The sequence below is a fragment of the Eleutherodactylus coqui genome, chromosome 4, assembly GCF_035609145.1.
Source record: "Eleutherodactylus coqui strain aEleCoq1 chromosome 4, aEleCoq1.hap1, whole genome shotgun sequence".
NCBI lineage: Eukaryota > Metazoa > Chordata > Amphibia > Anura > Eleutherodactylidae > Eleutherodactylus > Eleutherodactylus coqui.
The window spans coordinates 138,312,487-138,339,438 of record NC_089840.1 but is presented as its reverse complement, the minus strand read 5'-3'; the positions used below and the strand labels follow the sequence as shown (position 1 = coordinate 138,339,438).

General features: G+C 42.7%; 1 protein-coding gene across 3 annotated transcripts in view; it reads right to left on the bottom strand.

The window, feature by feature from the left end:
• SRGAP2 (SLIT-ROBO Rho GTPase activating protein 2) overlaps positions 1-26,952 on the bottom strand; it is a 143,822-nt gene that overhangs the window by 115,230 nt on the left and 1,640 nt on the right. For 2 of the 3 annotated variants that reach the window (XM_066600191.1, XM_066600193.1), the window contains exon 2: positions 24,442-24,896. In XM_066600191.1, the coding sequence (XP_066456288.1) occupies positions 24,442-24,508 (67 nt within the window). In that variant the 5' untranslated portion in view covers positions 24,509-24,896. The remainder of the gene's footprint in view (positions 1-24,441; positions 24,897-26,952) is intronic. The other variant, XM_066600192.1, reaches the window with a different exon arrangement.

Genomic DNA, 26,952 nt, shown 5'->3' with positions numbered 1-26,952 from the left:
AGAATTTAGTTCTGTGAGCGCTATAACATCTGCTGAATTACTTTCCGCGATGTATCACAGGTCTTCCTCTGCGGAATCCGACCCATCTGTGTAAAGCTGGCCTTTGAAACAGAGTTCAGCTGGAACGGAGCTCAGAGTCAAAGAGGTGTATAGGGAGAGGGCTGTCAGCAGAGATGAGCGAGCATACTCGTTAAGTCAATTTACTCGAGAGAGAGCATCGCCTTTTTCGAGTACCTGCTGGGTGGTCCCTGAAGATTCGGGGAGGCGGCGGAGGGGAGCGGGGTGGAGAGTGAGAGAGATCTCCCGCTCCCCTCCGCAACCCCTCGCTCACCCCCGTGGCCCCCCCCGAATCTTCAGGGACGAGCCAGCAGGTACTCGAAAAAGGCGATGCTCTCTCGAGTAAGTCGCCTTAACGAGTATGCTCGCTCATCTCTAGCTGTCAGTCCTGCCAACGTGATCAGGGAGAGCCCAACCCAGCCCACCTCTGACTCGGAGCTCCGTTCCAGCTGAACTCCGAGTCAAAGTTATAAGTATGTTTTTCTGAAACGCAGCAGTGCCTCATAATAGACCATGCATAGGCCGAATGGGCATATCTGTCCTGGGTGCAGGGTACGCATGGTTTGGGCAGCATGGACTTAAGGATAGGTTCCTTTTAAAGAAGAATGATGCAGTTATGATATTTATTTATATAGTATTGTGCATCCAGGTGTTTTAAGTGTATAAGCAAGCTGGATATGCACTTAATAAATTAAGTGCCTGGTGAACACACTTGCGCAGATACTCTCTCCATAGTAATACTCTGTTCACTGCAGAGCAGCCAATGGACATAGCTGTCTGCTTGCCAGGGAACAAGAGCTTCTACAGTTGCATGACAGTATAGCTGAGAAGACTACTTCTGCAGCACAAGTAAGAATGTACTATACGGTTAGCAGCCAGAGGGGGAAGGAGACCAATTCTGTCCAGAGCCTGCCTGCAGCACCTCAGATAAGCAGCGGCCCTTCCCGTGGATGAAAACAAACGATGATGAAAAAGGTATTGTGCTCTAGAAACTCTAAAGTACTTTTAAACATCTGTTCATAAATTCTAAAATAATTGCCATGGCTTACTACTAAGGGCCATGGTTTACATTATATAGTTACAGTTACACTTTTCACTCTTGGCAGACCACTTTGTGCACAACTGAAGGGTCCCGACACCAGCTTTTAGCCTAGTAAACCAATACCAGCACTAGAATAGTGTAATCCCAGATTGATAAAAGCACACTTGTATAAAAGAGGTTTGAATATGGCACTTGCCATATGGAAATGAAGGCAAGTGGTCCAGTGGGCGGGCCGGACCATCTGCGCTCACAGCTTTTTTTCACCAGAGCCTGTATGGGTAGAGTATAAGTACGGACACACTGATGCGATTTATTCACAAATATTTAATGTTCTGTATGCTTTGAGGGAACGGTAGCCTTAACGGAATTTCATTGTTAAGCGCTATTTTAATCTTGTTTTTGCAGTAGAAGTTTGGTTGGCGTCTGTGCGGTTGTCACACGCCATGACATTATGGATGATTTTATAATTTTTATTTTGGCTATAGTGTTTATTATGTCCACGTGAATTCAGTTATGCTTTTAAAAAAAAGAGTTGCCATAATGAAGAAGGATTTTACAGAATTATCACGGGAGTTTTTGAAGGGAATCTGGAGGTCTGAACAAGGATCTAAGCGGGCGAGTCGGCATTCTCTACTTTGTCCCATTAATGACTCCATGTAGTGACAGGAACAATACAGTCCATGCAGAAGAGATTCACAGCTCCAGACTTGTTCCTAGCGCTATGTGTAAAGTGACCAGCTCAGTCATATAAAGGGTTAATCTGCCTTGCTGAGCCCAGAGTCACCAGAATGATGGAACTCATCATTTATATAAATGTCCAGTTCTGTAAGTCCAAATCTCTGCACCCTAACCATCACCAGTTTAATAGGAGCGCCAAAGTCACAGCGGGGGGTTAGTAGAAGAGGTACTATTGTACCTTGTCACCATTGATGTTAGGGGTGGCGACAGAATACAACACTCTTCAAATTTAGTAACGCCTCCAGCTTCTGATTGGCTGCAAAAGAAGCACCCAGCGATGGCAATTCCTGCAATGATGGAAGTCAACAATGTTCATAAATAAAAAATTATTCACACAGGTGCAAGTGCAACTGAAAATAGCTTACACGCACAATATTTTACGCACTTCTGCTGGTTTTTTGTGCATGCAAATACACTGCATATTTGCGCACGCAAAAAAACAAAGGAAACAAAAAAAAGAAAAAAAAAACAAAAATGCATTAACTCCAATGGCCTATTGCAGCACGTAATAAGCACCAAAATATACCATGCTACGCATTTGATTTTTATGCGAACGAACATTGTGTGAAAATATACGCTCATGTGAACGAACCCCTTAAAAAAAAAAAATCAATTGGTAACAAGAAAAAGATCCGGCATACCTAAAATTATGACTTTATCGATACATATTAAAATCCCAACAAGAACAACATTCAGTGGTGTGACAATATGACACGTTTCAAGCTATGACCAAGAGATGGTGTGACTGCTTGAAACATGGCAGATTTTCACATCATTGTATGTCCTTCCTGTTGGAATCTTAATAGGTTTCAATAAAGCTGTGATTCTATGGATGCTTGATCCTTTCCCTGGTGTCTTCTGCAATGGATTCCGGTCGAGTCCATGCAGCCTGCTGGTGAGCTGCTTCATTTTCTCTGAAATCATTGAAATCAATGGATTCTATTCACTGCATATTACGCTTGCAATACACGGCGCAAATACGCTCCTGTGAACGAGTCCTAAACAAGGTCATCTAACTCATAAATGTAGAGAAGATCTCTCCTTCAGTTATCCTCCGTCCGATGGGCATAGAAGGGGTTAAAATGCCACCATTAAATAGTTGCCAGGTAACAGTAATAATGCATACGCAGGGAGCCCAGTGGCAAGTTTGTGTGCGAGTATCCTGCTAGCACAAGGCACATTCCTGGCGGATCCCGGGCACGCGGCCTTCTGTTTAATCACAGCCTTTAATTCATCAGGCAGCTGGGCACGGGGCCCAAGATTTCCTTAACTCCTTCTCTACTAGACGAGGCAAAGTGTCGCACTGCAGAACCACACAACCCCTGCAAGCCCAGAAGAAGCGTGCTGCGGACTTGTATTTAGATCTGTACACAAGCCACACAGCGTTCTTGGACATTTGTCATCTGCAGAAGAGTGTCCGCAGCAAGTTGACCTCCTTCCACAATGAAGTACTTCTTGACCTTTTGACTTTAATTCCGCAGAAGGTCAGCAGCTGTCACAAGGACAAAAGCAAGAAGAAACCCAAGTAAGGGCTATCGCTATAGTAACCGCACACCCTGCAGTCTACCGCTGCCCGCATGGCATATTCTACAGTGCCTGATCATTGCCAGGATACAAACCAGCATCCAGCCGGCCGTCACAGGCTACTATTCAGCATAAATATGCTTCGCTGTGCAGAAAAGCAAGTCAGCACTATGGTAATAGTCCTCAGCCGAGAGCAGCGGTGTCAAACTCATTTATCCCGAGGGCCACATCAGCATTCTGATTGCCTTCAAAGAGATGTTTTTAAGGACTCATTCACATGAGCATATTTGCACTTTGTATGACGCACTTAAGGCGAACAGTTTAAACACTATTGATTGTCATTGGAGTTTTCAGGTACACGTTTTTCTCATGCACAAAAAAAAAAAAGCAGTATGTCCTATTTTTATCTGTACGTATGATGCATGTGCATTTATGCAGGAGAAATGGTCGGGACTTTTTTGCGGTTTTTTTTTTTCTAAAAAAAAACATTTGCTACAAAAAGAGATGCAAGAAGGTCCAAATACACTGTGAATACGCACAGTTTTGGTCCATGAAAACGTTGCATATGTCATGCACCAAAACGGCATCCACCCGAATGAACGAGCCCTAAATGTTATTACTCCTTATACGGCTATGGAGCTCTCTTCACTATAATGCACTCTTTAACACTGAGCTTCCTACCTTGGTGGGTAGGGATGGCAGAGCTGAGCCACCACCTGCGACTTGCTAAACAGAGCGATGTGGAGGTGCGCCTGAGCTCAGAATCCAAGATGGCACCGGCTCTCTGTGCTGGCTGCCTCCTCCGGGAAAACTGGAGAGCTGCCCCTTCTGCACCCCGGTCCTCTTTACAGGCCACATAAAAGGACGGGAAGGGCCAAATTCGACCCGCGGGCCTAAAGAGTACACATATATTCCTGTAACAGTCACTATGCAGGGAGGAGAGGTCAGGGTAAAGGCGCAGCGAGAACTGGACCCTATAAAACAACTCATACATCAGTATTGAACTAGACATTAATGGAAATATATGGATCATAAAGGGCTCAAAATAACCTGCGCCATCCTGGATATAAAGGGGCCTATATGCAGGTTTTCAGTAGCATCTGATCAATTTTCTTGCCATATTTCTAGGACAGGTTGGCAAACGAAAGACGAGGACTCCGATCACTATAGGCAACATTTCCGTATTTTTGCTCATACTACTTTTTATAAATGAGTCCTATTAAAGCTTGATGAAGAAGGATAGAAACATGTGAGATACCAGAAATAGTAGATGCAGCACAACATGGCTGCCATGAATCAAGCCAAATAACCGATTACGGTTCATCTCTTTCGCATAAGACAGACGCGGTAATAAGATTACGGAGGCCATCTCTCCATCTACTATACGCACCCGCAGCTTAAACAGGCAAAATTATTCAAAATCAAATTCCCAGGAGGCGAATTAGGAATATTATGGTCTACAGAACTTGGAGAGAATTGTGACTCTTCTACGTGTCGCATGGAAATCACAATGATACCCCAACACTAATCTACACCCGCGGTCAGAAAGTGGGACCACACTTCTGATTGCGGTGATCACTCATGTAACACCTATACTCCTGTGGATAGGCAAGAAATGCTCATATGATAACTCTTTAATATCCGTGTGCTTTTTGCAGGCAAAACTGTTTTATCAGCAAAGGCGGCATGAACATTAACATACATTCAGAAATCACACTGATTTGTAGCAAAATGTAGTTTTGAGCCAGTGCCCACCACTTGTGTCATTTGTCTTGTGCCTACGTGTTGTCAGTGTCTATGTTGCATGAATATGATGTGTATTGCATAGCTGCAGCACTGAGTGGGTTATCGTCTAGGTTATGTCTGAAAAATGTATCATGTTGTATGACATGTGGTAGTGCTTCATATATGTGTTTTGCAAGGTGTCTGGAAGAAAGTTGTGTTCCAAACTTGCAAGAGAGGACAGGAGAGTTCTGTTCTGTGAGTGAGCCACATAGGCACCATTGTCTCTGTGTGGTCCGGAAAGGTATCCACCAGCCTACCCTGGGCCTGCTTTACCCTAAACATGGGGAGCGCGACAGAGAGCGCGCGAGTGGGAGCGAGAGAGCTGAAGAGAGTAAAAGGAGATTGGCCGGGAACAGAACCCCGCAGATAATGTGGCCTGTGGACTCGTCTGTCATCCTGTGAATCCTCCCTGTCACATCACTTTGAGTTTTTGCACCATTTTTCCTGCTGGCGTGTATATTACCGTTGGACTAATATGTTCACGTAAAAGTAGCACTGTCGGCCGTTCCCGGCTTTGCTTTAAACATTTCCCTGTGTGTGAACTACTTATTTTTCTACCATCTGGATTCACTGCAGAGGAAGGAACGGTGGCGTCACGGGTGACAAAGGACAGGTAAACCCCCATTTGGAAACTCCCCCACCAGTAACTTGGACGGGTCCCATGCTACCCCTTGGGGAGGAGATGGTAGCATGCTGCATTAGCTTGTGTGAGTCTCATCATTTATGTAATATACTTGCATTAAAAATTTGGTTTTACCCCTGTAAATCATGTTTAAAGAGGCTGCCACTAGGGGGCTCCCTTCCAGCTTCTCTGCAATCTATTGTGTCGTTACACTACAGAAGCTCTGTATCTATCTAAATAGGGGCACTGCTGTGCACTCAGAGGCTGTAGGCTGACAGATCTGCAGACGTTGGGATAATCTCCACAATCTCTGCCTCTTGTGTGTATGATATATTATATAAATACCTCCACCCACCCAACCACATACACACTATACTCTCCATTTGGCCGGAATGCCTAAACTGTCCTGTGGGAGCAGAGGGGGAGGCATTCATATTCTACCCCACGGCTGATTGAACCACAAACTGCAATGCAGCATGGCAAGTCAGGGCAAGGAAGTGCAGAACAGTGAACTACTGGCAGAATGCTAGCCTTGCTACACGCCTCCTCCCTGAAAGTGGATTGCAAACAGAAGGTCAACAGAAAAATGGGGCAGACCACCTGATAATCAGATATTACAAACGTGAAACAGGGTACAAAGAGCAGCAAATGAGGGTAAGGGGAACAAGCTGTAATTTCAGAAAATTTGTTGAAAACTCAACTACACTTTACCATGAGAAAATCCTGAAAACATGACCTGCTTCTGAGCATAGTAAGTGTTTTAGAGGTTTCCATTCAAATATTGCACTGGACGTAAATATAAGACGGTCGTCAACGATTGGAGAATTGTGGAAGGTTCAAAAACAGCGATATTAATTTGTTGGCATATTAGATTATACAATCATCAGAAACTGAAAAAATAAGCCAAACGCAAGTATTTTTCACTGGACAAAATGCTCCCTGGTATTTTATGACAAAGTCACAAGGTTCTGTTCTCAATTCTCATACAGTGCACATGTGTGAAACAGGCTTGAAATCCAATTTACTCCCACAGCAGGAAGCAATGCAATGAATGTGACCGGTCTTGTAAGCAACATAAAAGTTGAGAGTACATAATAGAGACTATAGTAAAAACGTCACTCCCTTGAGAATATTATTGGTCACGTGTACATTAATGAACGAGGTCCTGCGTTACATCTTGTATTTAGAAGGATTACGACCATGAAGTGGAATTCCAGAGTTATCTGCAGTGGAATTTACATAATTAGGTCAAAGAGAGGCTTAGGGATACCGCTAACTCTGCTTTTAAAAATAATTTGTAAGGCGAGAATTCTGCAGGCCCAATGGAGTGACTGCTAAAGTCACACTGTACTCAGAAACAAGCCAAAGCACTGTTACACAAGGGGCAATATCCTGCCTGGAATCCAGGAAAGGTGATTACCTTAGAGGTTAATGACCCTTCCAAGCTCCCCCACTGAGCGCTCAACTTGCCTGCCATGAAGAGTCAGTTTACTCACATAAACAAAACAGGACAAAAATATCTAAAAGAAAAAAAAAAAAAAAAAGACTTATTTTGTAACCAATTCCAAAAAGTTGGGATGCTGAGAAAAGTGTAATTAAAATGTAAATAACTTTAAAAAAAACTGCATTGATTTAGAAATCTCATCTAAGATTACATTAACAGAGCATAGAGCACATAACACTAACTAAATTAGAAATTGACGGCAGCAAAACATCTCACAAAAGTTTGGACAGGGGTAACAAAATGCTGGTGAAGTAAGTGGTACTAAATCACATAACTGTGTATAAAAAGAGAATGTTAGAGAGGCAGAGTCTCTCAGAAGCAAAGATGGTCAAGAAGTTCACCAATCTGAAAAACTGCCTCTAAAATCGTGCAACAATTTTAAAAATGTTCCTCAATGTAAAGTTGCGAAGACTTAGAATATCCCACCATATACAGTACATAATATCATCAGAGGATTCAGAGAATCTAGAGAAATTCATGTGCACAAGGGACAAGGCCAACGGTCAGTATTGAATGTTTGAGATCTACAGGCCCTCAGCCAGCACTGCATTAAAAACAGGCATGATTCTGTAATGCAAATCCACACATCGGCTCAGGAATACTTCCAGAAATTATTGTCTGTGACAACAGTCCGCCATGCAAACCATGAATGCGCGTTAAAGCTGTATCATGCAGAGAAGAAGGTATATATCAACACTATCCAAAAATGCCAGCATCTTCTCTGGGTCAAAGCTAATTTAAAATAGGCTGAGGAAAATTAAAAACTGTTCTGGGGTCAGATGAATCAAAATGTAAAATTCTTGTTGGACACTGCAGACTCAAAGGAGAGGGTGCTGAAGTGGCCGCCAGCAGTCCGGATCTTTCACCAATAGAAAACATTTGACGCATTATAAAGTGAGAAATCAAGCAAAGACAACCCAGGACTGCTGAGCAGCTAGAATCCTACATGGCCCAATTTTTTGAGATGTGTAGCTTCCATCAATTTCTAAAAGGAATTATTTTTTTTTTAAATGAACTGGAAAAAAAAGTCTCTCCCCCCTCTGATATGTGTTCTATGTTATATTGTGAATAAAATACGGTTAGATGAGATTTCCAAATCATTGCATTCTTTTTTTTCTTTACATTTACATTTTACAGTGTTCCAAGTTTTGGGGAATTGCAGTTGTAGATTACCACTACATGCCACCAAAGGAAATTCACCTACAACTATTCATTTTTGTTTGTTGATTTTGCAACCACAACTCTTTTTATGGATCAGCCACCATTCCTGTAAGGAAAATTAAATTTGTCCTCTTACATATGAATGGGCAACCCCAACTGAGATAGTAATAGTGTTATTGAGAACTACACTTTTGAACCTTTCACTATTAGTTGCGTTACTTTACAAAATATCTTATTAGTATGGGTTTTGTGTTACACTACAAGGGGTTGTCCAGGTGTAAATTATTGATGGTCCATCAACAGGATAGCTCATCAGTAGTAAATCCGCAGAGATCTGCCACCAGGGACACCCCATTATCAACTGTTGCCTGTGCCAGTGTGCTCATGCACTGAGCCGATATCTGCAAGAAGCAGACAGCTCCGTTCTCAGGGCAGTGGCCAGATTTGGTATTACGGGCAGGGTGTCCATTGAAGTAAATGGCCTGTAATAGAAAGTCTGGCCACTGCATTTTCTTGCATAAATCAGCTCGATGCATGAACACATTGGCCTGGTTAACAACTGATCAGTCGGGGTTCCGGGTGTCAGACCTCACTGACCTACTATTGATGACCTGTCCAGAGGATAGACCATCAATAGTTTACAACTGGACAACCCTTTTAAGGCATCAATCCAATGCCAAATTAAAATGGTTGAATGGTATTGAAAGCTTAAAATTTTCATTTAACCTATTGAGGAAATTCTGAATTCAAAAGAGGAGAGTGGGAGGGGTGTAATGTTTAGGACCCTCATCCATTAGTCAAAAAGGTGTGTTCTCTCCATACATTACAGAAAGTTAATAACTTGCTACAGTCAGGGTTAGGCCTCCTGCACACAACAGGGTTGGATCTGGTACGTGGGATCGGACCCTGTGCGTGGCCGGTGACCCCACTTACCTGTCTGGATTCTTATTTTTCTGTTCTGCCGGCACGCATGCGCAGTTTAGATAAAGCCGCACCGTTGCTAGGCAACAACGAGGATCCCGCAACCCTTCTGCAGTGCTCACTGCGAAAGGGCCGCGGGACAGACGGCTTCCATTGACTTCAATGAAGGAGTCGGTGCGGAAGACCGCACAGACTGGAGCATGCTGCGATTTTTCTGCCAAAAGCGGATATTTCCGCTTGCGTGCAGGAAGCAGCCGGTCTCCATAGGAGGCAATAGGCGGTATTTGCTGCGGAATCAGATGGCAGCTGCCGACCCCGGATTCTGCAAATCAAATCCGCCCTTGTGCAGGAGCCCTTATTCAAAAAGGAGCAGATTTGGAGGTTTAATTACAAACTACAAAAAGTACAGGCACTCAAACTGCGCATCACTGAAAACAGGAAGGTTCAAAAGTTTTTTTTTGACATACCAGCAAGTTACATTTTCTGCCACACCGCAGTGCCATTTCTGGTTGTTTACAGTTTATAGGAAAATGGCAACACCAGAGGAAAAATAGTTGTGTGCACTTGAGTTTGCCGAGTGTGACAGCAAACTGTTGAGGCTGTGAATTCAGTAACTAGGGACCAGCTGGTTCGTGTGTGGCAAGAAATGGACTACCGGTTTAAGGTGTATTGTGAGACACAAGGTGCCACCCCACGCACCTCAGAGACCATATAACTGTAAAGGAGACACCCAGCTCTGTGATGTGGCAGTAAATGGAACTTAAATGGTATGTCAAAAAAAATAATAAAAAAACACAACACCTTTTAAAAATACCTCTTTTCAGTGATGTGAGGATGGTGTAGCTCTCTTTTGTAGTTTGTAAATAAACTCCCAAATCTGCTCCTCCTTTTTGAATAACCCTGTAGAATTTTACACTTGCTTCCAGGTTCCCCCAGAAATTACTTACGGCCACTGGGGATTCCAGCAAGGATCAGCACAAGTCCCTTTTAACAAAACGGATTGTCCAAAGCGGAAAACATCTTCAAATTCTACTGTCTTCCTATACTGTTACCAAAGAACATGCATAGAGCCAAAATCATACCTGCACCAAAATCTGCAGCAAATCAGTGACATTTGAAGGCCCCCTTAAGGGCATCTATAAAGCCAATTAAGGGCTCCTGTCCACAGGCGATAGTTCATTGCGTTATCAGTGGCGATAATCCCATCACAGGTAACGCAGTGAACGCTTTCCATAGCGTTGCCATGGAAAGTGCAGCCCCGACATCCATGAGTGCAGAATCATAACGATTCTCCGCTCGCAGGATTCAAATCATGGCTTTCTGCGATTCTCCACGGTGAACCTATCTGGCAGATAGGCTCAGCGCGTAGACCTGTCAACTCTCACCCCTGGTCCCCCGCAGCGGAATATCGCTAGCGATATTCTGTCACGGCCGTGGACAGGGGGCCTAAATTTGCAACAAAAAAAAAAAAAAAGTTAAAAGTACTTCCTTGTTTCCAACAAAAGACAAAGTTGCATACTGGTTTAATCCAAAAAACGGCCTCTACTGCATACACAGGAAAGGTCCACTTAAAAAGAGGTTTGTGTGTATATTGTGTCAAAAGACTTGAGAAAAAAAAAAAAAAAAAGAAGAAGACTTCCTAGTAAAACATGGCCCTCTTTCACTAAACAGTTTCCTGTTAGGAAGTTCTTCATAATCAAATTCCGATTGTACACACCAATTCTATTGATAGACACAAGGTGATACATAGTTTCAGATTTTCCAGCTTTCTAAGAAATTCTGCACTGTAAATCAGTATTTTCTAGTCTAGCCGTTTTCCCCACTGCCTTATAAATTTGACTTTTGAATGTCTGACGGCAAATTCTCAGATACAGGAACAGAATAATTTATGGCATCTTGTATTTTTACACTTCATATGTGATTATTATACACTGCAATCCACAGATGCCTAAAGAGGAACCGTCATCTTGTTATACTAGGCAAGTTATTGTTAAAAAGAATGTATGGAACTTCCTTCAACTGAAAACATTTATATAAAATTATATTATATACATATTACACACACATACAATGAATGGATTCACAAGCTGGTACCATAGTGATCCCTTGGCTTTAACAGCTCATGCTGACAAACAGAACAACTTGAAGAGTGAGGGATACAATAAGAAGGTGCATCATCCGATTACCTCAGTTAAATACTCAAGGGGTTTTACCCACTAAATAGGTTGATCATTTATCCAAAGAAGATGTGAATATTTGATCAGAGGGTCCAACTCATGACAAAAACTTGGATCCCAAGAGCTCTGTATGGACAGAAGATTATATCTCAACTACTCCAGTATGGTCATTTTAGAAAAGTTGCCCAGGTTGCACAGATTTGCTAAGACTTTTTTTTTTTTTATATATAAACACGTACATTAATTCCTTAGGTACAATATTTTCAGACTTGTCATTTAGATAAATCAATCATCAATAGAGGGCTATAAAAATACATTGACTTTTTCTTTGTGCCAACACACTGTATTTAATGAAGCCAGAGGTCCACCGTGCCTCCTTAAGTGGAAAGGCTAAGTAATTTTTAATAAGCTTTTAAAGATTGGCAAAAAAAAAAAAAAATTGAAAAAAGGTGGTCTTATAGAATATAATTTGTAAGAAAGATTGTCTATAAGACTCATAGCCAAAAGTTACACAATTGATTTCATTAAGGCTTCTTTCACATGAGCGTATAAATCGGCTGCCATTTTCGCGGTCGGCCGATTTGCGCTGTGATCTGATGCAATGGATTCCAATCATCAGATCACATGGGCGTATTTGCGAGACGTAAAAATGCCCGGCCAGTCAATATAGCACTGGGCGTTTTTACGTTGAGCCCAAAACATAGTTCTGGAACTAGGTTTGGGCCGGAATACGTCCAGCCTCTGCTCTCCCCTTCACCTGTGCAGGCTTACCAGGCCTTCCTCCCCCTCGTTCTGTGCAATGGGAAGGGGCGGGGGCAGAGCTAAGCGCTGATCCCCCCCGCCTCTTCCCATTAATGGCTATAGACAAGGGGTAGGACATGAGCTGAGCTAAAGCGCCCGCCCTCTCCCCGCCCCTCATCCATAGCCATCAATGGGAGGAGGCGGGGCAGACTAGTGCTTAGCTCCGCCCCACCCGCTCCCATTGCACAGACTGAGCTAGGAGGAAGACGGGTAAGCCTGCGATGGGGAGGGAGGGGAAATAAAAGATGGCTTGGTGAGGTCGGCGCCGGCCTCACCAAGCCATAAGAACGGGCGCACAAACGTTTGATTTTTGCCCCCAACATAGCGTATATCGGTTGGCCGTGAAAACGGCCAGCCGATATGTGCTTGTGTGAAAGAAGCCCAAAAGGTAGGATAGCTTTGGTAGGATGGACTGATGGTCCAGTTGAAAACCAAAACTCATCATGTCTCTTCTTGTCCATATCACATAGCTACTGTTTTGGAGGCCTTTGTCAATAAAAGCTAAAATTTATGAAATGCTTATAATTGAAATTCAGTATACCATTTAAAACATCAAGTTTAGGCAAAGACCTCCATATTTACAGTGTTCACCCTTTTTATTTTTCTCCTGCAATTTGCCCAGGCATTCTGGACATCAGCTTCTGGGCCAAATCCCAAATGATGGCATTGGCAACCCATTTTGCCTCATCAGTGATTGCAGTTTATCACAAGTTCTGCGTTTTTGATTGTCCACCTGCTTTTGAGGATTAACCTCTGGTTCTCAATGGGACTGAGATCTGGGGAGTTTCCTGGCCATGCACCCAAAATGTCAGTGTTGTTCACAGAGCCACTTAGGTTATCACTTTTGCCTTGTGATGTAGTGCTTCGTAATGCTGGAGAAAGCATTGGTCATTACCAAATTGCTGCTGGATGGTTGGGAGAAGTCGCTCCTGGAAGATGTTTAATACCATTCTTCATGGCAGTCTTAGGCTGTGAATGAGCCCACTCCCTTGGATGAAGAGCAACCCCACACATGAATGTTTCAGGAGGTCTTACTGTTGGCATGACACAGGACTCATGGTAGCGCTCACCTTTTCTTCTCCAGACAATCATTCTTCCAGATGTCCCAGACAGTCTGAAGGGGCTTCATTAGAGAAAATAATTTTCCCTTAGTCCTCTGCAGTCCCTGTACTTGATGCAGAATGTTACCCTCCCCCCCCCCCCATCCCCATTTTTGATCCAGAGTACGGCCAAAAAAAAACAAAAAACCATGAGCCAAATTAGCTCATTTGGAGGAGAAAAAAAAATTCCTTCCCGACTCCATATGGCAGCCAGAATAATCCTGGATCTCAACGTTTGAGTTCCTACCTAACTGCAATACCCGAATCAACAACCCCGCTGGTCACCTAATGTCTATGTCCTGTAATATCATAGCACTCTAAAAAGTGCCACCATGTCCCCAGGCAGAAAGTTCCAGAGTCTCACTGCTCTTACAGTAAAGAACGCCTTTCTGTGTTGGTGATGAAACCTTCTTTCCTCTAGACGTAGCAGATGCTCTCCTGTTACCGTTGCAGTCCTGGGTATAAACAGATCATGGGAGAGATCCTTGTATTGTCCCCTCATGTATTTATACATATTTATTTGATCGCTCCTTAGCCGTCTTTTTTTTCCAGGGTAAATAATCCCAATTTTGATAGTCTCTCTGGGTATTCCAGTCCTCTCATTCCATTAGTTTAGTTGACCTTCTTTGAACCCCTTCAAGCACTGTAACATCTTTCCTGAGCACAGGTGTCCCGAACTGTACATAGTATTCCATGTGAGGCCTGACAAGTGCCTTATATAATGGAAGGATAATGTTCTCGTCCCTCGTCCCTATGCATCTTTTAATGCACCCCAAGACTTTATTTGCATTTGCAGCAGCTGACTGGCATTGATTGCTCTAGATAAGTCTACAATCCACTAGTACCCCCAGGTCCACATATTTTTCCATCTCACTTTTCCCTAGCAGTACCCCATTTAGCGTATATTGGTGACATCCGTTTCTCCTGCCCATGTGCATAACCTTACATTTATCAATACTGAACTTCATTTGCCATTTTTCTACCCAAGCTTATCCAGGTCCGTTTGTAGCTGCATATTGTTCTTTTATTTATTCTCTTGTATCATCTGCAAATATTGATATTTTACTGTGCAGCCCCTCCATCAGGTCGTTGATAAATATATTGAACAGAATGGGGCCTAATACTGAGCCCTGTGGCACCCCGCTAGTGACAGTGGCCCATTCAGAGTATGGACCATTTATTACCACCCTCTGCTTTCTATCGCTGAGCCAGTTCTTTACACAGATACACACGTTTTCATCCAATCCAAGCTGTCTCATTTTATATATCAGCTTATTATGTGGCACGGTGTCAAATGCTTTAGAGAAATCCAGATACACGGGATCAATAGACTCTCCCAGGTCCAGCTTAGAACTTACTTCATTGTAGAAGCTGATCAAATTGGTATGACATGATCGACCCCTCATGAACCCATGCTGATGAGGAGTTCTAGGATGGCATCTCGCAGAAACCCATTGAATATTTTTCCAATTATTGAAGTGAGACTTACCGGCCTGTAGTTACCAGGCTCTCTTTTAGACCCCTTTTTGTATATTGGAACCAGTTTGGCAATGCACCAATCCAGTGGTACAACTACAGTCTCAGTAGTGTCCATAAATATAAGAAATAGCGGTCTAGCTATCACCTCACTTAGTTCCCTTAGAACCCTTGGATTTATTCCATTTGGGCCTAGCGATTTATCGATTTTAATCCTCTATAACCACTGGCTCTGCACTTCCTCCTGTGTTAGGCATGCAATATTTAGCAGTTGGGGAAAGGGGGGGGGGGGTTGTTTTATTCCCCTGTATCTCGTGTGACATTTCTTTTTCATTCGTGAATACACTTGAGAAAAAAAATTAAATAGATTTGCCCCAACGCCCACCCACCCAGCCTCCCTCGTCTTCTATGGCTTCTTCTGCAATATTTGTTAAAGGGCCAGTGCTTACAGTGCAAATCCTTATACGGTTTATATAATTGAAGAATAGTTTAGGACTGTTCTTGCTCCCTTTGGCGATCAGTCTTTCTGGCTCCTCTTTAGCAATTTTGAACTTTTCTTTACATGATTTGTTTGCCCCTCCCCCACTCTGTATGATTCTAGCGCCTCTTCGCTGCCTTCTTGTTTTAGCAATTTAATTCTCTCTTTTTTTCCCATTTATTGCCCCCCTTACAGTGTTGCCGAGCCCAATTGGTTTCCTTTTTCTTGTAGTTCTTTTATTTTTAAAGGGTATGAACGGCTCACATTAGGTGATTAGGATCCTTTTAAACTTCTCCCATTTGTCATCTGTACTATTATTTTTGAGGATGTTGGCCCAATTAATGTTACTGATAGTAGTTCTAAGCTGATCAAATTTTGCTTTACTAAAGTTTAGTTCTTTTTTCGCTCCGTGATAAGGCTTCCTATTGAATGACAGCTGAAAATTAATTATATTGTGGTCACTATTTCCCAAGTGTTCCTGCACCCCCATGATTCTGTCTGGTTTGTTAGTTAATAAGCCAAGAGCAGCCCTCCCTCTAGTTGGTTCATGTAGTTATCTTTAATTGTTCTCAAGAACTTATCTCCCTTGTGAGATTTGCAGGTTTCGTCCTCCCATATTATATTCGGATAATTAAAGTTCTCCATAATAATTACTTCATTTTGACACCTCTTCTATTTGTCTTAATAAGTTTTCAGTTTCTTCTGTTGCTTTTGGTGGCCTATAGAAAACCTCTATCAGGATTTTGTTATTTTTTTCTCCCTGTATTTCTCCCCACAGAGATTCCACAAGTTCCTCTCCTGCCCCTATATCCTCCCGTAGCCTCAACATTAAGTACGATTTAACATCACTGCATTGGTGTTGAACTGATCCCACCCTGAATCCTCTTTAAGAGACGGTCCTAGCACTTACTGGACTTTCTTGGGTGCACTAAAGCCTTCTTGATGGTAATTTAATTTCTCACCTTGAAGTTCTTGATGATCCAATAGATGACTGATTTAGGGGAAAATCTTACAAGCAGCAATGTCCTTGCTTGTATAAAAAAAAAAACCCTTGTGATGCAATGATGACTGCACGGGTTTCCTTGGAGGTAACCATGATTAAATAATAAATAAAGATTACCTGAAAGCGCTGTAGAATAATAACAAGATTTATTTTGTTAACAGAAGATGACAATGATTCCACCAGGTCCCCTTTTAAAGCAACCAGTCTGCTCTTATAATTCAATGAGAATGACAGAATGATATCAGCTGCCTTGTTCTCATTAACACTGTCCTGAGCTAACGAGAAGGTCACTGAAAATGTTAGCAGGTTATTTTGCTGCAGGACTGAAATTCAGTGGAAATTGGGGTTTTGTGATTATGTTTATTTTTATGGCAAGGAATAACTTTGTAATGTATTGCAATTCATCCGATGATTCTTCTAACTATCAACAGTTAATGCAAATGGCTATTCTAAAAACTGGAGAAGCAAACTTTGTTTCAGTCTCCAAACTTTTGGCCAAGGCTGCATGTAAGGCCAAAAGTTTTTGAACTTAAACAGTAGTAAAATCTATGCATAAAATAGCAGTGATTCAGTTGGGCTCATGTGGAGAATGCAATACCATATCTTGTACAAGTGAACAATGATCCCAGTGGAACTACTGCACAAGGGGGAAAGAGAAGGGGTAGGCAATGAATGGATGCAGTCATTTAGGCAAGCTGCCAAGCCAAATAAATCAAGGTCTAATTCTAAGCCTTTCACTGGTAAAAGCTATGCAGCTGCAATGATGTTCTGCCGCTCTTAAAGAGGATGTTTCAGAATAATGAAAAGATATGTAATTGGTCGGTGATAAACAGATATGAGTACACAATACGAAAATATTCTGCAGATGAACCCTGCACATGGTTTATGCAAGTCTGTTGCACTGATACTACAATAATGAGGAAAGTAGCTTAATTCATAGACCTGGCACCTTCCAAGTGAATCTTCTTATCACACCCCAGCTCGCACCTCACCCTGCAGACATCCTGAATGGGGTGCAGTGTTCAGGCTTGTGGGTGCGGCGCTGCTCATCCTAACTAGGGTGTATTAGTATTATTCGAACACATTCGCTGCCAGAAGGGACTCACCCAGTTTCTATACATTATTCTGGCAACAGAATTAAGAAGTTTTTAATCACGTTGTCTCATTAAATGGTGAATCAAGCAACAAACTAAAGCTCAAAACTGATACATTCTTTACACACAGGAAAAAGAATTCTAAAAACAGCAATGTTGTCTAAAGCAAGTGACAAACAATGTACATATAGTACTTAGTGGAGGAGTAAATAACTATTCCAGCTTTATATAGGGTAATCGTCTGGTAACTCACCATTGCAGTGTAATTAAAGGGGTAGGTGCATGTTGTGAATCCTGAGCACCCTGTGATCTCTCTAATGAAACCAAAGATGGGTCTGGAGGAATTTTTTTTTTTTTTTTTTAATTGTTCAATTGTTTAAAGACAGCACATCCCAACAGCACGCAGAACGGCAAACTGCTACCATGTACACTCTTTGTATTTGAAAAAATGCATGCGGTTACATCTCAGATATGTAAATGTTTAGAGTACAAGAGAGGCCTGGATGTCTTTCTTGAGCGATACAATTTATAATTATTAATAACTTTTTCATCTAAATGAGGAGAATTGGTTTGTTTTTTGCCTTTCTTTGTGTCAACATTGGGGGGGTAATAGGCTGATCTGGATGGACAGATGTCTTTTTGTTCAGTCTTACATACTATGTTACTAGAGTTGTAGTGCGATTACATGAATGGTCTTGTCACCTGAGACCTAAAAGTGGTTCCCCCCTTGGCTTATAAAAGGCTCTCAGAGGATCCTTGTGTGTAGTGACCTCTTCTTCCGCTTGTGTAGAGCTTGTTGACCACTAGATGCCTCTAAAATGTTATTATGGGATACGAGAAGCTGGATGGTCGTATCGGTGAATTGTCCCCCACCTGGACCATTCTGACCAGACTGTTAGGAGGTGTTGGCACCAGTGGATGTGTTAGGGCACACAAGGTGACCGGGCTTAAGACGTCCTCGACAGACCACCAGTAGAGAGAAGTGTCTGACAAGCACCAGCAGCTCCAACCATTTCGTTGTTCACCATGCAGAGACAGGGGGTTGCCATCGTTACACCTGTGTCTGCAGGAATCATTTCCAGTTTCTTGGCTAAAGTACATTTGGTCTCATGGCGCCCATTACATGTACTACCTTTGACAGTCTCCCACAGTTTCCTCTGTTTGCAGTGGTATTCTGAATGACAAATCTCTGTCGAGTTTTGTCATTACGGAGTGGAACCAGGTTGTCTTCGGTGATGAATCCAGGTTCAGTTTGGGCGCTGACGATAGCCATGTTAGTGTCTGGAGACATCGGGGCGAGCACCTCAACTATGCCTTTGCTCTGGAGTGGCTCACTGCCCCCTGCTGGTATGATGGTCTGGGGGTCATCGCATAAGACAGTCGGTCACCCCTAGTAGTGGTACGAGGGACAATGACAGATCAGTGATATGTTCAGGACATCCTACAGCCACATGTGTTCCTCTCATGGCGGCTTCCAGCAGGATAATCCTCAGCCGCACACACGAGGGGCTCACCGGAAGCCCCCACAACATTGTCACACTTCTACGACTGCAGGGTCGCCCCATTTATCGCAAATATAACACATGTGGGACAGCTTATGGTCTAGAGACTCATTTACAGCAAATGTGGAGCTACATGCCACCAGATACCATATGTAACCTGTATGCCATATCACATCTTGTACCCAAGCTAGAGGGATTGTTTTTGATAATGAGTGTATATGAAAGAGCATTGCACAGGTTGAAGATACTGATAATCCACCACTCTTCTCCATTCTTTCTCCTAGGAACAGGTGGCATCACAGATTCAGGAGGTTGAACATACTAGAAGCCTACACTAGATACATTTTGGATGACCTGGAATAAGAGGCAATGTAAATACCCTGTAAAACACAGCCGAGCTCTACAAAAAAGGTCCCTTAAAATTCTGGAAGAGCAAATCTCTTTGAGGTTTGCTTCAAATGGGCTTCCAGTAATATTAAGGGGTAATTATGGAGAAAATTGTGGAGGAACGGGGGGCAGCAGATGCAGACGGGACGGAGTTTCATCATAGGAAAGTGCTGAATGGAAATGTCTGTGACAGCTCCTTTGTCCCGATTTAAACCTGAGTTTTCAAAAAACACAATTATATTACAATATAAATATATATCCAATTTCTCCTTCTTTAGAGGTCAGAGAATGAAGAACGCTTATATCAGCACTTCCTACCAGTGCTGTGTGTCTCAATGTCTGCAACAATAATTAACAATGACCTAAGACTGGACAGCATCAAAGCGCTCAGGAGACAAAGCAGACCCTGCCTACCTCTGGTCCGTGTCAGCGTGCATCCGGCGTCCTGCATGTTCGCATCATTAGGAGGAAGGTTTATTTTTCATTAAAAAAAAAATGTGTAAAAGGAGATCTGAAGTGGAAGGTCTATAATAGCGACAGCATGAGCCGAGGAGTAAGTCGGCTACACGCTATTAGTTACATAAATGCTTTGAGAATTGTTTTGGCTGAGTCTTAGCTGCTGTTTTGCATGTGATTAAAACAAAAAGACAATGGATGACATTTCTAGCAGGATAAAGGAATCACTTTCCTCATAGAACATCATGTTATACAAGTTTTATTACAGGCTAAAAGCGTACTTTTACAGAGACTTGCCAAAAAAGAATAAGAATATACACTGAAGTGTCTGTTAACCCCTAAGTACACAGCCTATTGTGGACCAAAGAACGCAACAATCTTTGAGGGATTTTCATCTCCACTTCTCAAAAGCCATAACTTTATTTTTCCGTTAACATGGCCGTATGAGGACTTGTTTTTTGTGTGGCGAGCTGCACTTTTTTTGGTACCATTTTTTTGGGGGTACACAAAGTATTTTCTTTTGGTGAGCATTGAGCACTGGCGTAACTATAAGTGATGCGGTTGTATCTCTGCATTCAAAGTCCCATAATTATTTTTTATTTTTCCATGGACAGAGCTCTGGGAGGCCTTTTGGGGTACTTATGGCCTTTTTTGATCACTTCTATTACATTTTTTTTGGAAGGCAAAATGAACAAAATAAGCATTTTAGCTTTTTTTTTTTTTTTAACAGAGGGTTTTTTATTTTTTGGGGAGTGGGGTGGATCTAATATCCCTGTGGGGGACTTGAACCAGAAAAGCTATGATTGCTATGACAATGCACTGCAGTATCTTTGAATTTCAATGCATTACCACTGACAATAGTGATCACAACCCATCGGACCTCTGCGATTACATAGCGGTGATCAAAGACATTACAGAGCAACCGAGCTCCCTCTGTGAACCCTTTACATTCCACAATCTACATTTGCAGGTTGTAGGGGGGTTAACAGCGATGATCAGTGTTTTCAGCGATCCCCACTGTTGCTTTAAGTACCACCCTGCCAGGACATAAACGTATATCCCGTGGCATTAATGGGTTAAAGGTCCTTTTACATGACATGAATTCTCAGGCTGATGTAAGGAGCACTGATTGACATGCATGTAGATCGGCACTTCTTTCATTTTCTTTGACATGGATCATGAATCAGCTTATGGGCACGAACGATCAGAACTACAATTATTCGTCCCCGTAGGCCGTATATACAGCTCACTGCCCACAGATGTGCAGCCCATCAGGCATCATTTAGGAATTCACTCAAACTGAATGGTCAGCTAACGAATGAGTGATCGCTCATTCATTGGCTGATTGTTGGTCGCTCATTCATTGGCTGATTGTTGGTCCCTTTACATTCCCAATTTCTGGGTGAACAAATGCTTACACCTGATAGCTGACACATGTAAGAGGACCTCAGGCTCTGAGCTCCCGATATCTAATCTCTCAGCTAATGTAGATTGGCCAGACATATTTTCTAGGGAAGTCTTGTGCGCATGTTTGTTCTCGCATCGGTGGAACTTCTGGTTCATTAACCTCCACCGTTTTAAATTTCTAACACTTGAGAATTTTCAGGAGTGTCAAAATAACGCACATCAGGTAACCACAACACCTAATCACTGGCTAAAGCGGAAATGTTACCATTGATGGTAGGTCATCGCTACAGCCAACTACTGCCTGTTGTGGTCATCTGATGCAAACAGAGGAATAAGGAGTACTGGGGAACCAAAAATGGATCAATAAGGAAAGTATATTGCAAAGTTTGTTGTTTTGCAATTTTTCTGCCTAAGTTGATACATTTTTCAATCCCAGGAAGCCTTTCTGAGCTGAAGTTACTGTATTTTTGTAACTGCAAGACGCAGTTTTCAGGTAAAATTGTGCCGAAAAGCATCTGCTCCTGATCATCCAGAGGCAGGAGGGTCTGATAGATCCAGAGACCCCTGACTGCTGCCTTAATGATCCGGCAGTGTGGCTGATTGATCGTTGGAAGAACTCTGCAGCCATACAAACGGCGTCTGCACTATCCTCCCTCTCCCTGCCTGATCCTCCAATGCAGAAGACCACTCGCATATCTCCCCTGAATTGCCTGCAGCGCTCACCTGACTACAGGGGACATCAAATCTCACCACAAATGTCGGAGCTGCAGTACTGGTGGTGGAGGAGTAAGCAGCTCTGCTTGTTATTTTTACTACAGGTTGCCCTAGTGAAGGGTATGATACCATGGGGTCTATTTGACCCCAGCCTTGTTCATTGCAGTCCTGCACTTTGAAACTAGTAAAAACACAAGGGTTAACTGGACAACCCCATCAACTAGATAGGATTATTTCAATACTGTCCCATTGATTATAAAGAATATGAAGGCAGCCTTGAACAATTTTCCAATATACTTTCTATTTACATTTATCATTATTTTCAAGCTCTCCACTTCAAGTCATTGAACAGGAACCCTTATCGTTTACCTTCAGAGGAAAAACGGCCCTTTCAGACAGAACGATTATCATTCGAACGAGCGAAAGTGAACGATAATCATTTAGTTTGAACACATCCAGTGACTGAACGATGAATAGTTACCGTTCGTCGCTCATGTTACGCAGGCATAAAAATCATCATTGACTCGTTCACTTATCGTTCGGTTTAAACGGCGCTCATTCAGTCCTTCTCATTCACATATACAGCGAGTGTGAACGACTAAACGATTTCTTGTTTGAAGGCGCCAACAACATGTCTACCTGTATAACTAGGCTGCACAAGCGTACTCCGATACTGATCCCTCGTACAAATGATAAACTGGCTCATCTACATGGACCCCAACGGCTGACCTGGCGATGTGAAGACCAAGCCGGTATGTAGCCAGTTACAATGCTGTTATCAAAGTTGTGTCTTCTAAAGAGCTAAACTTTGTTGCACCATCACATGACCAAGACAGATTTGTCTGAAGCCAACAGTGAAGATTCCTTCTAAATGATGGCAAGCAGAGGAACGGATTCAGAAAGTATATGAAAGATTCTAGAACTCGATATCATACAAAGAATAACCTTTATTTGCTGGAATCATAATTCCACATGATTGTAGTTTCAGAATGAGCTACCAGAATGTTCAATGCACCTCATTGAAAAAAGGATTATTGACCTTGAATACAGGTAAGGATTCCACAATAATGGTTAAGAATCAATCAAAAAATGTAGCATTAAGATAATAAATGACATCTGTTACCATTCTTAAGCTCCTTTTACATGGGACTATTGGCGCTTGAGTGCTTGCTAGTCGTTCCAGTGATAATTGCTCCTGTGGAACAATGATCGCTCATTGAATGGAGCGGGTCAGAGATCTCTTCCACCCGCCTCCATTTACAGTGAACATGTCATCGTTCATCGCTGATGAACGATAATGGTTCAGTGTGCCAACGATTGAATGATGAACGATAGGTGAACGAATTATCATTAATTTTATGCAGGCATAAAAATCATTGTTGGCTCGTCCGCTAATTGTTCTGTTTAAACACCAATCGTTCAGTCGTTCTCATTCACAGCGAACTGAACAACCCTGTAAAAAATAAACAATTTATCTTTTTAAACTGACCGAACAAGCAAAATGTATCATCGTTTGCTCATTCGAACGATTAATCGATATGTGTAAAGAGTAATTTGGTGAAATTTCAAAATACAAGTAAGAAGATAATGGTGATCAAGATCAGAGCAATTTTTTCAAGCATCACGGAGGCCTGACAATTCGCATGAATGATGACCACATGTAGGAAGCAACCATCGATGGTCAAAATTAGATTAACATGATTCAAGCAATCTTAATCAGGTTATCACCAAATAAGAATGATGTGTATACTGTAACAGCGGGTGACTAGTATACACTCCAGTGTATGTGGGCTGCACAACCGTTACGTAGGGTGCTTCTAAAAAGCTACATCAAATGAACAATGATGTCAATGTATACTATTGATACATAAAAACAAAACTTGGCGTTCCACACTCATACGGTACATTGGATACGCAATTTTTCTTCACAATGGCACTTCTTTAAATAGCCTCCTATCACAACGCAACCCATCATACCACTGACTCATGACAAGACTCTACCTCAAGGTAACCTTAAATATCAGGTAATGAAATTTATAGCGTCGGAGTACGACTCTAATGCGATACAACAGTCTACAATCATTTATTGGGTTTATATACATTTGCAACCAAAAGAAACATCATAATATCCAGCAAAGCTATAATCCTGGATGACAGATGAAAAGGGGTTAACTTCCTGTCACAAAAGGCTAAACACACTGCATTATGCATAAAGCTGTCAGCATAGTCACAAGATGGATTGCAAAACAGATCATCCGCCATTAACCCCTTCCTTCATGCAAGGGTTAACAGCTCCTGAAAATTACTTACTGCCTAAAAATTTCCTGAGACACTCAGGCCTTGCTGACTAACATCCCACAGCCCAGCCCTTCCAAAAAACATCCAGTGATTCCTCAACCTACATGACGCTTTAAATCAGAAACACACCAGATTCTAGATCCACCCCGTAAATCTCCAGCTCAGCAGATAATGAAAGACAATCGATGCAATACCTTTGACTTGGGTGTCATACTCCGCAATGATCTCTTTATCCTTTTTGAATTTTGCTGGCGATGTCATGTTGTCTGCTTCTGCTGCTACAATCCGGGATTTGAAGAACAGATCTTTGCGGATTCCAATCAATGAGGTTTGGGTAGAATCGGCTGGTCAGTCAGTCCATGGAGAGGTGACGGGACTGGAGGCTGGATCTGAAAGGGACAAGGGGAGCTCTGGGTCCTTCAGTCAACATGCAGCTAAATGTGTGATGCAGCAGCAGCCTTGGCCTTATTCCCTGCACCAAATCCCAAGCAGCAGCAGCAGCCCCGGCTCCTGCAGTCCTCTCCTGATTGCAGACATTAACAGTACAGAGTGTTAAGTCCTTCCCCAAATCAACTGCATGGTTCTCTTCACCTCCACCAATGATCTCACACAGACAGGAGTCAGGAGGGGGGACGGGGGCTTTTCTGGGCTGGAAATGCAACAGGGTAATAGATTAAAAAGAACAGTAAAAGTATATTTCGTAAGACAGCGACAAAAGCTTCAATCATGAATAGATATGGGAAACGCTGTTACATTGACACATAGGGGACAAGCAAAACTATCTGTGGCCATAGGGAAACACTATGGAATATTTGGCATTTTTATATTTACAAAGTGATAAATCTTTAGTAAACAATGCAACATTGTAGCCAAAGATTGTACACAAAGCACTGGAATAGGTTTCAGCTCCCTCTAGCCCTGACTGCACTACTACCATTACTGTATCATCATCTGCATTGTCTTCTATGTGCATTCCATTACTGATACGCTGAGCACACCAATGAATAAATGTATGGACGCTCACACGGCACATCCTCATATAGAAAATAGGAGCGCCGCACAATGAGGACACTTGATGCATGCCTGGACTCTCTGAGAACAATACATAGAAAAAGGATTCCTATTTTTGTCTGATCTGGCACATGTATGCAGGAAGGGACATCTGCAGAAACAGCTCTGTGACCCCTGGAACACTGCGCTGCGAAGGGCACCAACAGCCAAGGATAGCATGAAAAACAGCAGGAGAAGTCAAAAAGATCACAACTTTAAAAAGAGAAAGAAGAGCTGGCAGAAAGTAAGAGGAAAGGGGAGGAGAGGGTCAGCCAGGAAGGAAAAGCCTCCATCCTTCTACACATCACAGGGAGCAGATAATGGCACAGGAAATTGGATTTTAGGATTTGCAACAAAGCAGAGAGTTTGTTACGGCACAACCAATTACTTAACACGGCTAGAAGGACATAGATATACGGTGTGTAGCTGCTCACAGTGCAGAATCAACCCAAGTAACTGAAATATTGTGTCTGTAGACTCAAAGCAATCTACAACATACAAGTCAGTAGTAGTCAGTGACCGGAGAGCCACACTGGGAAACATCCCACCCATAAGTAGCAGTCATAGTAACACAGTACAGCAGGCTGAAAAAAGTCATATGGTCAGCTCAGCCTATTATCCCTCAATATGGATCCAGAAGGTGGCAAAAAGCCCCAATAAGGTAGACACCAAATTTCCTCATTTAAGGGGGAATAATTAACAAGCGCCCTCTTGTCACAGTCCTGGGTATAAATAGATGATGGGAGAGATCTCTGTATTGTCCCCTGATATACCTATACATACTGTGGTTCCCCAAAAATAAGACCTTCCCCGATAATAAGCCCTACCCTGATTTTCAAGGGGGTAGTGGGGGTGTCTCCCTGGCGCTGCTGCAAGCTGCTGTGTCCTCTGTGCTGACAGGGGATTGATTCACTTCTCGGTAATGGGGCATTAAATGCCCCGCCTCCAGCAAATGAGCACTGTGATTGGATCGTGTGCCAGCCAGAGTCAGCGCATGATCATTCACAGCCATTCAGTGAATGACATCACTGAATGGCTGTGATTGGTTTATCGAGCGCCAGCTCTGATTGGCTGGCACTCGATCCAATCACAGAGCTCGCTTGCTGGAGGTGGGGTATTCAAAGCCCTGTTACAAAGGAGAGACCATCCTGAGGAATAAAGACGCCGGCGGCTAGGTGAGTTTGAGACATCCCTCGAAAATAAGACACTGGGTCTCTTTCGGGCAACAATTTATATAAGACAGTGCCTTATTTTGGGGGAAACACAATAGTTATTAGAGCACCCCCTTGTCACTGTCACAGTCCTGAGTATAAATAGATGATGGGAGAGATCTCTGTATTGTCCCCTGATATATTTATACATAGTTACTAGAGCGCCCCCTTCTTACAGTCCTGTGTCTAAACAGATGATGGGAGAGATCTCTGTATTGACTGCTATAGTTAAGGGGTCTCATGGGGTGACCGCTGCTCCGTCTGTAAGGGGTCGACGTGCTACAGATCTGGGGTGACAGCTGCTCTGGCTGTAAAGCCCCCTGTCCACAGGCGAGGCGGAATAAAGCTAGCAATATTCTGCCGCCGAGGAGCAGGGGACAGAACTGACAGTTCTCTGCGGTAAGCCTATCTGACAGATGGACTCACCTCGGAGAATTGCGACAA